Genomic DNA, 15,677 nt, shown 5'->3' with positions numbered 1-15,677 from the left:
TGCAAGGATGTTGTTGAAGCCTAAAAATCAGTCACCATGTAATGTGCATATGTGAAGGTAAGGCTGAAAATCTAGTGTGAAGGCTCACCTGGTCTGATGAAACCAAATCATGCACAGGACTCTGTGGATGATATACAAATTGTGAGAATGGCAAAGTTTTATATCAACCTCAAATGCATAGCTCCTCCAGCCAGCATGGTACATAAAAATAGGGTGTGCATTCTGTCAAGTTTCCTACCTTTCGAGGTCCTCATAATATTTAAGATATGCATTGTGATTTGCTGTTGCAGGATACTTTACTCTGTGGGTGTTTTATTTTCAGAGTTCTCATGAGTTTTATGTATTTGTCCCAAAACAAGAAGATTTGTGTAAATTCACATATCGACACACATATTTGTGTATAGATGTTTTGTATTTGTAAATGTCAATCTCTAAAATACACAATGGTTATATAAAATATAAGTGCCTTTGGTAAAATTATATTCAGTAAAGTAGTTGCCAAAGAAATATACTCAAAACAGGCTTTCCAAGCGAACAGTCAACCAAATTCTGGCCACTGAAGTGCATGCAAATTTGATTGCCAGTTCAGTGAACCTCCGGCTTTATAAAAGATGCTGACACAATTTTTACCTTGGCTCCCCTCTCATTGTGCTATCAGAAAGCACTAAATAACAAACTACCTCAATTCCTATTTAAAAGTTGTGCTATGTTTTTTAAATTACATGCAAATCATTTACCAGTAATTTTCTTTATTTTCTGCTGCATTTGGGCTCTGGCACGGCTCTAATTAAGATATCTGAACAATATTTATCGGATATCATTATGTTCTTTGATCAAATTCTTGTATTAAGTCTCCACTTACTAATTAATAATGACCCTATCAATTGCAGACTAATTCAATTAGCCATTGCCCTGAGTTTTTATTCATGGAATAAGTCAAAGTTCCCAGCCTAATCAAAATCAAGCTTGAAAGGTAAATAAAGATATGTTAATTCTACTCTCTCAGGATGATCTTATTTTTGGTGAGCTCAGCAGAAAATCACTTTCCATAACCCAATGAGAAAAGTATGATTCTTTTCCCTAATAATTTTCTAAGTTTTATAATTTTTGTCAAATACTTTATTCTTTCTGACATAGGATTTGGAGAAATTGGGTAAGAGCTTACCTGTTAACCTAATGTCGATTTTAGTTACTTCTAACTACAATTGTTTGAGAATATTTTTTCAAAACAATTCAAAAAATAAAATTTATATAGAATATTACAAAGGTCACTCATTAAAAAAAGAAGAGAAAATCAACTTATTTTCCCTTTTGGTGTCATGATTTAAGTAAATCAATACAAAGGCATTAGATTCAGTCTATATATTATATTCATCCTAATGTATAATATATAATTTGGTTGTTTTTGTCTTTTAAATTTCTTTGAGATTGAATGAGAAAATTTTAAATCATTGGACTTTCATTTACACATAATTTTAGTGAAGCCTGGTTGAATTTTCTCTCACATTTCCTCTGGAACTGAGAGAGCAAGCCTGATTTTAAGTGTTCCTATGTTGAGCTTATGAGGAAATTGCTTATGTCATATTGACTCATTCAACTTCTACTGCAACCCTTGATTCGCTTCCCTCATCCATGAAGTATGCATACAAATATATGCCATTTGGTGATTTTCCAGGCCCCTGGGCTGAATCCCCTGTGCCTAGAGCATGTGGATTCCAACATCTAAATCAGAACAGTGGTGGCCAAGACCCAGAGCCTGCCTTGGTGTCTGGAGAGCCCAACCGTCATTTTACTACAAGCAGAAACTGTATGCTGTGGCCCCTGCTCTCCCTCCCAGTGTCCCATCACACCCATTTGCCTCCTAATACAAAGCTGGCTAGGTAGAGTAAAATATATGTTGGCTACATGTTGGCTCACTGAATCCTAAAATATAAAAGCATTCATTCAATATGTATTTATTGAATACTTACTGTGTGCCAGGTGCAAGATGAACAACAGAGACAAACTTGCCTGCCCCTGGGATCTTATATTTGACAAGAGAATGCTTTGGATTTTGTGTTATCAAGAAAATACATTATCCTTACAATATTCAGAGGAAAAACAGCAAGAGTAGAGAGGCTTGTCCTTCAGACTAGCTAAACTGTTCAGCCTAAACTTCTGCTGGGCATTGGTAAAAAGGCCAGAGGCAGTGTTGACATCTGAAGGTCAGAAAGAGAATTCTCACAACTGCCTAATAGCTGGTGAGGGGCCAAGGGGACACTTGTGACCAGTGTGCTGCCATCAGGACTGTCCTCTCTCTGTTCAAGTAAAGGAAAATAAAACAAGATGATATGGGGCTTATTTTTCAATTTGTAGAACAACAATAAGATAGAAATTATTCTAAAGGCATGAAGAAAAATTGCGAAAATAGAAAATTTCCTATCAGAACAGCAGATTACTAGAATGTATATAAAGTACAAAGGAATTTTCTCCATGAATACCAGAGAGGATAAAATAAATCCTGAGATGATGAGGGAGGTATCCTAATAATAATGTGTTTCAAGGAAATTTTAAAATGTAGCAGTAGAAATTGCATTATCAAAAATAAAATCCATAATATTGAGGACAGAATGGAGAGTAATAAAAAAGGAACATTATGAGTGAGAAAAGAGCATAAATAAGAAAAATCAGAAGTAAAGAGCCTGTCTTTGGATAACTGACCTCCTAATGGAAGATACCAAAAAAGGAAGAAGCAACATTTTAAACCATAAAACAAGAAAACCTTCTGACCACACCTCCCTCCCCCAGAAACTAGGCTACATCTTGAATGGACCCACTTGATTCCATCCATAAGCAATAAAAGAGACTCTCACCAAAATATATCCTAATATGTGATGGTGATGACCCTGAGTCATAGTGTTAATTTCAAAATAAAGAGCAAACCTTGTAACTATCAGCCAGGTAGAGGGAGAAAAAAAAAGAAATGGATTATTTGGGAAAAAGTGTTGCAAAAATTACATTCTTGTAAAAAAGAATGTCACATCATACATATCCATAAAGTCAAGATGGTTTAGGTGTTGAAAGAAAAAAGAAAAAAAAAAACATAATAGGAAATCATAGGTAAATATGTAGATAATATTTGATTGATTTAATTAAGTGAACAATCTTTTTAAGCATATAAAAAATATGGTATCACAAAAGGAGTGATTGATAGATTTAAGTACAGGAAAATTAAAAATTTGTGTGTAAAATATAAAATTAAATGACATAGAAAATTAGGAAAATAAAGCAACAAATATAACAGAAGCCCATATTGATACCATGTAAGTCCATAATTCTTAAAAACAATTAGAAAATCTCTAACATCTAATAAATAAAGGACATTAAAGAGACCATCTGTATATGTTATTAGTGAGACTGAACCCAATTGGGAGAATGTAAATTAAATGCCACTTGTTGCCATTTATGTACATTAAATATAAAAAATCCATTTTCAGAATTGTCATAAATGTAAAATTTTATAAAACATGAGATTGGTGACTATGCAGAGAAAGATTTATCATATACCCTAGATGCAAGTGTATAATCTTTCTTGAGAGAAAGGAAACAATGCATATCACATTTCAAATGGCAGGTCATTTAGGCCTACAAGAAATAGTTGCATCGGTGAATGAAGATATGAACTTGGGAGTTCATTCTAAGTTTTTACTGATGGCAAAGAAGTAGAAACAAATTAAAGGAATATCAATAGGAGACTTGTTAAATAATTTTCATATTTATCATGTAACGATAACAGAGACTGTTGCACAGCCATTACACATTATTATTACTATTATTACTATTACTATTATTTATATGTAAAATATCCACAGTTGCACGCCTGTTTATCTGTATCACTTTTCATTTTCCTCACCCCTTTAAGAACATCTCTGTGAAAATCAACTGACTTTCCTAGTGTGCTCTCCCAGGGAACCATCTGTCAAGCTGTTTTGCAGATATCTGAAATGCCATTTATCTTGACCTTTGTCAAACAAATGCTCTTAGTTTTTCTATAATTTTCCTAAGTTAGACACTCTAAAAATATTTATGCTTCACTAAAACATTACAGGATGTTTTACAACATAAGAGTTGCATTCCTACATAACCCTCATGCAATACTTTTTTCTTTACTTCTATGTCATTTAAGCCTCTCTATATATGAATCTCTCATTTTTTACTCATATAATTAAAGGAAAATAAATCACTCACCATAATTTCAAATCTAATTCTCTCTTTTAGTATTATTTTGGAACCATTTCCCTCCAGTAATTAATCTTAGTATTCAAATGAGGATGTACAACATTCCATAAAATTATATTACTTTTAGTAAAACATTTCACCCATAAATGGGAATTTCAGTTGCTTCACATTTTCTCTATTTTAATTGAAGATGAAATTACGATTTTTTTAAGAAGGTGACTAAAATATACTATGTTCCAGAAGTTGCTTGTAGGACAATCTAACCACCCTCTTTCTCTGTTTCTGTATTTATGCTTCTAATAACATTCTGAGAGTGATAATAGATTATTTCCCCAGATTTATTTATTGTTTTACTCTTAGCAGATTCTATTATAGCCCTTAGTATATTTTATATGTTGTTTTACACACTTAGTAAATATTAACTCACCTAATCCTCATAAAAATCCTATGAGGGTTGTTATCTTCATTTTTCAGATAAGGAAATTGAGATGTAGAGAAATAAAGTAGCTTTCCCAAGGGCATATAGCTAGTGAGGGCAGAGCCATTTGGGGAACCCAGACCATCTAGCTCTTCTACAATAGACTGCCTCTTAAGAAGATTGGAGAAGATTTTTAACTAGTTGCCTTTCCCCGTAAAAATTGGTTGGTGCCACTGTGATACTATATTTCCTTGACCAATGGTGTTATCCTCTGTACAGAAACAAGAGAAAGACTCTTGGCATTTTCTGCTATGGTACCTTGTGGCCTCCTTAGGCATGGTTGGTTCTTGTCCATAGAACATACTTAGGAAGTAGTTTTAACTCAATCCAGCAAAACTTTTATTGAGGGATTGTTACATATAAGGCACATTTAATACAGATCCAGACATGAAGAGCAGAGCACTAAGCCAAATGTCTACCCATACGCCAGCTCAGTGCCCTAAATAACCTGCTGTATTTGAGCCAAACCTCTGTAGGTAAAGGTCTATCTAAAACAGCTGAAGGCATTTTGTCTAGCATGTTTGCAGTACAAGTTTAACTCAGAAGATCCATAAGAGGGCAAAGTGCTCATGAGCTAAGGGTTAGCATAGATCCAGATAAATGAGCTTTTCTGGGATCATCCTGCATGCTGAACATGAGGGTGACATGTCTGTGAGTGTGTTTCAAAGTGAGATCTGTATATACCCTGTTGCAGCAGCTTCGTGTTAAGTGTGGGATGCTGATTATTTTTACATTAAAGAAGGTTTGCTTAGACCTGGTATTCTAAGTTTTTTTGCTACATTAAGTAGCAAATTTTAGGACAAATCCAGCTTGAAACAGATTGCTGACTATTAAAGTAGAGAAATTTACTTAACTGGAACAAAAAAGAAAAACATTTCTAGATCACAAGCAAACAAACAAACAAACAAAAAAGCTGGAGAAGGGGAGCAGTTAGAGTGGGAGAAAAACGTATCTGTTAGAAAGAGCCAAGAAACACAGCTTAAGGAGAAAACATCTCCACCCAGCAGGAAACCCAGCTGACTTTAAGAAATACCACAGAAAAAGAGATATGCTATGAGACTCTTCATTGCGTCATTGTAGCTAAACACTCATAGAAGTTTAAAGAGTGAAGAATCAAGCCATGGAAATGTTCATATTCTTGGAGACAGTTTGAGTTCCTGTGTGTTTATAGCCTTGCAAGCAACACAGTGACTCAGAGTGTTGGAAGATTTTTTGCCCATTTAATTGAGTGTCAACAACATTAAAAGCATTTTGAAGACCAGTAGCAATGCCTAGGTGTCTGCACAATTATATTTGGACTTAGAACAAAAGCAATCTGTATTTTTAAGCCTGTATAGGTGAAGTAACAGAGCCAAAATTCATGTTAAAACACAGGGCTCTTCTGGGGCACCTGAGTGGCTCAGACGGTTGAGTGTCCAACTCTTGATTTCGGCTCAGGTCATGATCTCATGGTTTGTGGGTTTGAGCCCCATGTCTGCGCTGACAGCACAGAGCCTTCTTGGGATTCTCTCTCTCCCTCCCTCACTGCCCCTCCCCTAACTCATGTACACATGTTCTCTCCCTCTCTCTCTTTCTCTCTCTCTCTCAAAAACAAACAAACAAACAAACAAACAAACATTAAAAAAAAATTACAGGGCTCTTCTCATATTATAAATCCAGGATTGTTTTGGTTTGGAGCTTAGAGTTTCTGTAAGTTTAATGAGTGTAGTGAGGAAGCTTTGAGATTCTCCAGAAATTTCTGAAATAATCACAAAGAATAGCAAGAAATCATTGAGTGAGAATTTTTATGTATGATGGAACTTTGAATTAGAATGTTGAATTTGAATCTAGTATCCTCCCTTTACTCACTATCTATCTTTGGATCACACATCATAATATATTAGCCTCTGTTCCCTCATCTCAAAGGTACTGTACAGGGCTGTAGAGAGGATTCATTGAGGACACACAAGAAAGCACTTAGCATAGTGTGTATGAGGCAACAAAAGTTTCCTTCCCAGGTATCATCATTTTGCCACCTTGCTTTGCTGCAGGATAGATATTTTAGATGATATAATACATGTTAGGAAATATGCAGAAACAAAAATATTTTCTAGTTTTGATAAACTTTCTAAAGTATTTTAATAAAGAATTAAAGGTAGTTTTCTGTCTTAATTCATTGTCCAAGTTGAGTCTGATGTCTTTAATTAAACAGTGTTACAAAAAGTGGTCAAATCCCCTGTGAATTTTTAAAGAAATTTTCCTAGGCTGTGAAACTTTGGGAACTTTTTTCATATCTTTATTGAAAAGCATCTAAATACAGTCACTAAATATGGTCTATTCAGTACATTCACCCTGGCTCTCTCTTTTCATTCATGGACTGTGTCTGACCCATGACTGTCTATTTGTGGCTGCATACATCTCACAGGATAAAGAACCTGAAATAGAAACAAAAGGACATAGTGGTTGAAAGCCACCAAGGTCACATATGGGATCATGACAGTGAAAGATGATAAGATCAAGGATGTAAGCAGGGCACTTAGTCACAGGAAGTAGGAGGAAGTAGGTCGCTATTGTGGAAGGAGAGCGGAAGCTGTAGATCAAGGAACATTAATAAACCTAAAGGTAAAGCTCTTACGAGAATTGTCCACATGGAAAACAAAGATTCCTATATTTTTTAAATTAACATAATAAGATATAAGAAAAGCTTCATGAATTAGAGAACAGAATTCTACTAAGTTATTCAATGTTATGTATTCTTTTTCATGAAAATCAATGCTGTCTTTTGCATTTCAATCACATCTTGATTAATTTAATGCTTACTGAGTCTCCATGCGTGTTTTGCTTTTATAAGTATGTATTTTGTAGGAAAAAACACCTCATGAGCACAGATCCCACAAGTCAGGGATGCATGCTGTAATCCTCCTTCATTTTTGAAGAATGTCCAACTTTCTCCTCAACATTTTTAGAATTGTAGTTTTCTAAAGATTTTCATTGTACAATGATTACTATTATTCAATTATATATTCCTGAGCTGATTAAAACTCATGGAAATAATGTTGACTTTTTATTTAATGTTTAACTGTGATACATATAATGTCATTTCTATTCCTAATGTGTATACAACTAGAGTCTGATTTTTATTAAAATTGAAATGACCAGTAAAGTCAGAAAACTGAATTATAAGCACAAGCTCTGGAAGACAAGCTGGGGAAGACCTTCATCCCAAGAAGATCAGCCCTGCCTGCCCTGTTCAATCTTAGTTGCACAAAACTGCACAGCTAGAGGAATTTGGTTTAATATAAAATTGATTGGTAGACTAAAATGACCATCGTTTTATTTTAAAACAGTCAAAATAGTTATTCAGGTTTTCAACTAAGTTTATCCAGTGGCAAAGCCAAAATTATTAGCCAATCACAGACTCAGTCATCAGTTTCAAAATACAAATAATCAGTGGATCTTTGGCTTTAACATGTATGTTACTTAATCTCCTGAATTTGAGCAACTTGCACATTTATAATGGACTCTGCTGTGGCATTTAAATTATGTCTTTTCCTTTTCTTAGGTGGACCTTCTGGTCCCTACCAAAGTAACTGGCATCATTACACAAGGAGCTAAAGATTTTGGTCATGTACAGTTCGTAGGTTCTTACAAACTAGCATACAGCAATGATGGAGAACACTGGACTGTATACCAGGATGAAAAGCAAAGAAAAGATAAGGTAAGTGATCCAGGTGGTTTATAACATGCAAAGTGAAGGACCAAACTCTATCTGAATATGACTGAATGAGCTGCTTAGACATATGTATTAAAAATAATGGCTATATCCACTGAAAAATGTATGTTAAATTAAAAATTCTAACATTTTCCATAGTATCAATTATCTAAGATCCAGCTAAGTAAAATTTGCTTATATTTTATAAACCTAATAGGAGCTTGAATAATTTAACTTAAAGCACATGTAAATACTTATTGTCTGAATACTTGTCACTATTAACTTTACTATTAAAAAACATTACTGATATTAGGCAAAAAATGTAGTTTGGCAAAAAATATTTTAAAAATTAACTAAAAGATTTTTAAGTTATATATTTCCTTGATTATTTTGACAATAGGAATTTTAGAAATGAACAAATTTTGACTATTATACTGTTTCATCAAAATTAAAATACAGGATGTTTCTCTGCTCAGTTTCCTTCATTGTGTTTTAATTCATAGATTTGTTTAGTTTTTTTAATCTGTGTAAGCTGTTTTAATATTATGGTAATAAATATATATTATTGCAACATCCAATTCTACACTATACTATTTGTAATTGTTTTTCTAAATGTTCTTACCATTCTAAATATCTTTCTGTAGTATCTCCTGGTCTGAATTTGTGTGGGGCCCTAGAAAATGGAAGTGCTCAGGGTTCATATCTATAACTAATTGGACCAGATGTTAAAATATAGCCTTAGTTGGGCCAATGACACTGAAACTCATTCATTGCTTGGAATGTTTGTGCTAAGAACTCTAGCTTTCTAAAGACATCAACAGAAACAAACTTCTTACTTCAAGGATTTGGGGGGAAATATATAATACATTAAGTATTTCTGAGTTCACAATGACTTTTTCCATTTTGTGTAGCCCTTTTATTCCCTGGTATATTATTCACCAGCAGAGAGTTAGGAATATCTTGCTTTTTCAAAAATTCAAGACAGAGAATTTATTAATTTTCCAACAAATACTAAGCCTAGATGGCTATTTCAGTGAGTCAACAGAGTCTGAATTCACTTCACATAAAAATCATTTCAGGGGAGACATATCTTTAGGTTTAGATTATAAAATCCACACCTATTTACCTTTCAATATCTCAGAACACATCCATTTAGCATCTAGAGATACATTTAACATCTCAGAACACACACACATTTTACATTTTAACATCTCAGAAATTAGTATATCTTACAATGTCATAATTTTAATTGGAGGCATTTATTATTTTCTAGAAGAACCTAAAATAATGGCATGTTTTCTAATCAGTAGCATCTTAGACTGAGTGTGTATAGGGTTTTTTGTGAAACTCTTCAAATGTATTTTTGACTGTAGTCAAATATCTGCCGTGATTTATTGTAAATAACTATTTCAGTTCCTACCTTTCACCTTTTCACAGTAGGCATTCTGATGCATAGAAAATGAAAATGTGTTCTGTAAGATGAAGCTTTTTAAACTTCATAAATTATGTAGCTCTTAAAATTAATTTTAAAAGAGATAAGTATTCTCATACATTTTCCATGTGTAATGTTCACTAAAAAGTATATCTGTAATAGCAAAATCCTTGTATAGATTGATTTAGGAAGGAAGTATAATGAAAAATATGATTAAACTGTTGTACTGATTAAATATTTTTTGACTCCATTTACATTAAGCTTGTCATTTCATGATTAATGTAAACAATTTTTTAATTTTTCCTTTAATTAATAGATTAGGCATTTGCATGTTAATACACTTATTATCTGTCTGAACTGTATATAAAATTTTCATCAAGTTGACCAGGTTACCTGATAGTATTCAGGTATTCTATATCCATACTGATTTTCTATATCCTTGTACTATCAATTACAGAAAGAGCAATGTGGAAATTTCCAACTATAATTGTGATGTTCTTTATTGCTTCTTATAGTTATATCAGTGTTTGCTTGATGTATTTTGAATGTATTTTTATTTATTTATTTATTTTGATACAGACAGAGAGAGAGCATGTAAGCGGGGAAGGGACAGAGAGAGGGGGAATAAAGGATCTGAAACAGGATCTGTGTTGAGGGCAGAGAGCCCGGCAGAGAGAGGGCTCGAACTCACAAACCAAACTGTGAGATCAATAACCTGAGCCGAAGTTAGACGCTTAGCCACCCAGGCACCCCTGCTTGATGTATTTTGAAGCTCGGTTAAAAGATGTGTGAACAATTAGGACTGTGGAGTCCACTGCATCAACTAGCTCCTTTATTATTGGAAAATGACCTTTATCCCTGGAAATATTTTTTGATCTGGATTCTATTTTTCTGTTAATAGAGGCACTCCAGTTTTCTTTTGATTAATGCTATGTTGGTGTGTGTTTTTCATTCTTTTACTTTTAACCTATTTGTACCTTATATTTGAAATGCACTTCTTCTATGCAGCATATACTTGGGTCTCCTTTTTCCATCCTACTATCTCTGCTTTTTGACTAGAGCATTTAAGCCATTTATATTTGATATGAAAATTAATATGATTGGGTTTAAAATCTATCATCTTTCTGCTTATTTTCTACTTGTTGCATCTTTTCCATTTTTTTTTTGTTTCTATCTTCCTTTGGATTAATTGAAGTTTTTTTAATGATTCCAGTTAAGATTTTGTTGTTGTTGTTGTTGTTGTTCACTTACTTGGTATAATTTTTTGATGTTATTGCAGTGATTTCTTTAGGCTTTGTAGCATACAAACTTAGTCTACCTTCAAATTAATGTAGAGCCCCAGAAACCTGCCTCTAGAAACACAAAATAGACCATGACTATCAATCCATGGACTTATGAACCACATTTATTATAACATATGATTTTGACATTCCCCAAATAAGTCTTACTGTAAAAAAAATAGGCTCCCACTGGCAAGTTGGTCACCTATGAAAGTAAATTGATACTTGGTGAACAGGATATAAGCCAGAATTCTTATGGGAGCCAATAAATCACTATCATCTATTCAATGTAAAAATTTCTGAAGAGTTAAACCATTTTAATATTTATAAACATAACAATTGGATAAACTTATACCATGTAATTGGTAGTTTTAAAATTAAATTTAGCCAGTTTGTTTATGGTATTATAAATAATTTGGTATGTTGAAGAAAAGCCTTAGGTAAGTTTACTACTTACTCCTGCAGGAAATGACAAACACCAACAAACTGTACATAAGAATATAGCAATACTATTATGATAAAGAAATAATGTATAAGAAGGAACTGTAAAAGTTCTTTGAACACTTGGAAAAAAATATATATATATGTGTGTGTGTGTGTATATATATATATTATACACATATATATATATACACACACACATTCCAATATATACATATACCAATCAAATAAATGTTTATATATAATCCAAATAACTATTGTGCTTTGTTATTATTATTATTAGTTTTACTAGGTATATTACTTATACTCAGAAATTAATTTTTCTGAATAAGCCATTTCCTATTGATTCCTAATATTATTTGTGTCTTCTTTCCCATGGTTACTTTCCATAAGGGAGAAAGTCTGCAATGTTTACAAGTGCAAATTCAACTACAAACTTTCATCCACACAAATATGACAAATAAATTGAATGTTGCAGGGCAAAACATGTGCTTGTGAAATGTTTTCTGTATGTACCTTTCCAAGGAAATATTTTCAAAAATTTTTCTAATTCTTTTATGTGTCCTTCTGTTTTTATTGACCACTTTGCTCTAATAGATTTTAGGCTGTTTATATTGAATTGTGATACAGATCCAGAAATAAGATTACTTCAGAAAAACAATCTCAAAATAATAGCAATTTTCTAGGTTTACCACAGGTGGTGTAAATGAAATACTAAAAATGTAAGAATGTCAATTTTTTTAAAAAATGTATGAATATCCTTTCTGGTTTTTATTAGTCATAACAGACTAAGCCTCAGGAAAGCGATGTCAAGGAAAAAGTATATATGTATGTAAGAGTATCTAAATATACGTATCAACGTATATTATGTATATGTATTTGTGTGTGTATGCCAAAAGTCAACTGAAGAGAAATAGATGCCTGTTCTCTTCATTGAATTGTCAGTTTCTCACTACCTTCTCAGAACTTATATAAGAACTATAATTTATTTTAACATTTTGTTTTTTGACAAAATTCTACATTTTATCTTTCATGATTGAGCACGTGATGACACTACCTCATTATGATCTCTACAATCTTATTTTTCTCTTTCTAGTCTACATTTTCTAACATTTAACCAACTTTAATATTTCTCTACAACATGGATTCAGATATATTTTTTAGTTGAAAGTCAAATGTTCCTTTGCTCTCATGAAAGTGACATTTGTTTTATACGCCTGGAGCTGTTTTTTATTGCAGTTAGCAGGAAAATTGCAAAATTTGACAGACACTTTCAGTATTTAATTTTTAAGGTTATAAGCCAAAGTAAAACAATAATAAATTTCAGGAAGACTTCTTATATGGAAAAATTAGAAATGAAAATGGATTTTCTCATCCAATATATTAGTCATAATGTCATGGTGTTTAAATAAACCTGAATTCACACCATGGGGGCTTTCTTCTTGGGGGAAAAAAAGAAGCTGGTAATATTCTATTTGTCTCCCTCCCTCGAATTATCCAGGTTTTTAAAAAGCATAAATCAAAAAAAAATTGCAACTATACTCTGGATATTCTATAAAAGAACGTAATCCAAAACTCTGTTTACAGTAAGATTTTATTGGCCCTGAACAGTGAATGCCACATATTCATCAAGAACAATCTTGCAACATCTTGGTGAACTCTAATTCACTGGTTACCAAAATTACCTGATCATAACACTCATGCGGGAGCTTGTTAAAAAATACTGATTTCTGGGTGCTGCCTCTGGCTCTCTGGGGATGAGTTGGAAATCTAAATGTTTACAGAGGCTCCAGCTAATTTGAATAATAAGCACATGTGGGAAAGATGACTCTAATTGGCACCAACTTTAAGTTTTTGAAACTAAGTGTAGTTTTGGATTTTTCTAGTCAGAATGGAATGTATTATATTATAATTCTTTAGGACTGGCTGGCCACTAATTTGTCAGTGGAAGTCAGTATGAATCAATGTCTCCAAAAGTAAGTTTAGATTTTAACATTTGCCACTTCTGTCATGAACACCAGAAAGTAAACATGTATTAGCTTTAAACAAAATTTAAATTTAAATAATAGATCTAAGTAGTTAGGAACACAGATTAGGTGGGAAAGCACCTCGAAGAATGTGACATTTATATTCATTCAATCATGTATTCAGCAGGCAGTTACCGTCTACATTCTGCTGGATACACTGGGGGGAAACCTGAATATGACAGTGGGTCAGAGAAAGCCCAGTCTAATGAGGAACTTGAGAATGGTGGAAGACCTTTGATACAGTCAGCTAATTTTGAAGACTTCAAATATAACCTGCCAAGTGTATAACTTGAGAAAACAAGTATAGGAAATAAGTAACATGATCTTAGAACAATCTGAGAACAATAAGAACAATATTGAATTATGCTCATTTCATAAAAGTCTGTGACTCTCCAATGGTGGGGGGGGGGGGGTCGGGGAAGAGATCCTCATTCTTCTCTACTTCCTTTCTTTTTTCAACATCGATGTGGAAAAAAAAATAAGCAGCAACTCCACCAATCCCCATTAGCAAAGCCTTCATAATCTGTATTGGAGTATATATTCAAATTAATCAGTAAGGACAGATGCCACAGGGCATCCTTTCATTCCTGCTGAAGCTGGCACTCTCAGGTAGCTGAAATTAAATGTGAATATTTAAAGCCTCAGAAGTCCAGCTCTTCAGTGAGGCAGAGGTCAGGTGGGGTGTCAATTCAGTAGTGGATTGCCATGCTGCTCTTTTGAAATTTGACCTGCGTGAGAAATTTGGAACCTACAGAATCCTTTGGGAGGTAAAATAAATGGAATCCCCAGTGGCATTGGGTGAGAAGGATTCTAGCTGGGGGAAGTGAAAGAGAGTGAATCAGTCTTTCAAGGTGGAACAGTCACATGTTTCTGAGCAGCAGGATCAAGGACATCAAGTCTCTCGTCTTGCCTAGAGACCATTAGTCTCATCCACTCAGAGTCTTACTACTATTTTCAAATAAATCAGGGAGAGAAAGAGAAGATGCTGCTTTTCTGAAAGCATTTTCTTTTTTTTTTTTTTAATTTTTTTTTCAACATTTATTTATTTTTGGGACAGAGAGAGACAGAGCATGAACGCGGGAGGGGCAGAGAGAGAGGGAGACACAGAATCGGAAACAGGCTCCAGGCTCTGAGCCATCAGTCCAGAGCCTGACGCGGGGCTCGAACTCACGGACCGCGAGATCGTGACCTGGCTGAAGTCGGACGCTTAACCGACTGCGCCACCCAGGCGCCCCTCTGAAAGCATTTTCTGACAACAAATTGACTCTACACAAAGCACTCGGATTCAAAAATAGCAAATGAGTTGTGCCCCTACATGACAGAGATTTATATGTAGTCACTGTAGTATACTTAGGTATTTGGTGAGTGACTTAATTGGAGCTAAGTTAAAGAAACAATGCTATAGTTTCAGCATTGTCTAAAAATAGGGACAGTGTAATTTAAATAAACACCATCTGGTATCAACTTATTTAAAATTGTATCTGTTTTCTTCCTTGTCGCAATCCAGTATTATGGGACCTTACTTGGATATGTGTCGGTATGAAGAATAAACAATTGTCCGTATTCACATTAATGTGGATGTTATTAGATTTTCAAACTTAAGACATCACCTGAGAATGTGTCTGTTTTGGCAGAATGTAAAGTTCAGTGATGAGTTACCCTTTTTAATAAAGGTTGATAACATACAGAGACAAAATATTTAGTAAAAACATGTAAGTAAAGACGTTCAGTTATTGACATAACCTGTGTATACCAACTAAAAAATTCAAGGAAATCCAATGATTCCTTATGTAGCTTTTATAATTCATGTTCTTGACAAAAAGAGAATGGCGTCCCTGTAAATTTTACTAAGGCCCCGGACCAAGAAAGCCACATCTCAGTAAAAAAACCCACTATAGAAAAATTGATCTATCAATGTAAAAAGCCATTTGCAGATCTGGATCTGCCTGCTGGAATGGGAAAGGACATCCACACTGAACAAATTTAAGTTCAGAAAGCAGCATATTGTCACCAATGAGAAGTATGATAGCAGTTATTAAGGTGCACAGAGAACAACACAATATGGAATCACTTATCAGAATCAGTTGTGAGATGGGGACTTGGGGTCAGA

The 15,677-nt window shown here is 33.8% G+C and overlaps 1 protein-coding gene across 2 annotated transcripts in view; it reads left to right on the top strand.

Annotated features, from left to right (window-relative positions):
- EDIL3 (EGF like repeats and discoidin domains 3) overlaps positions 1-15,677 on the top strand; it is a 418,330-nt gene that overhangs the window by 388,734 nt on the left and 13,919 nt on the right. For both annotated transcript variants that reach the window (XM_047071243.1, XM_047071314.1), the window contains one exon: positions 8,238-8,393. In XM_047071243.1, coding sequence (XP_046927199.1) covers positions 8,238-8,393 — 156 coding nt within the window. The remainder of the gene's footprint in view (positions 1-8,237; positions 8,394-15,677) is intronic.

The sequence above is a fragment of the Lynx rufus genome, unplaced genomic scaffold (assembly GCF_022079265.1).
Source record: "Lynx rufus isolate CCGP_SWC_20201006 ecotype Redwood Valley unplaced genomic scaffold, mLynRuf1.p SCAF_1, whole genome shotgun sequence".
NCBI lineage: Eukaryota > Metazoa > Chordata > Mammalia > Carnivora > Felidae > Lynx > Lynx rufus.
The sequence above is the reverse complement of the archived record's forward strand: the minus strand, read 5'-3'. Positions and strand labels throughout refer to the sequence as shown.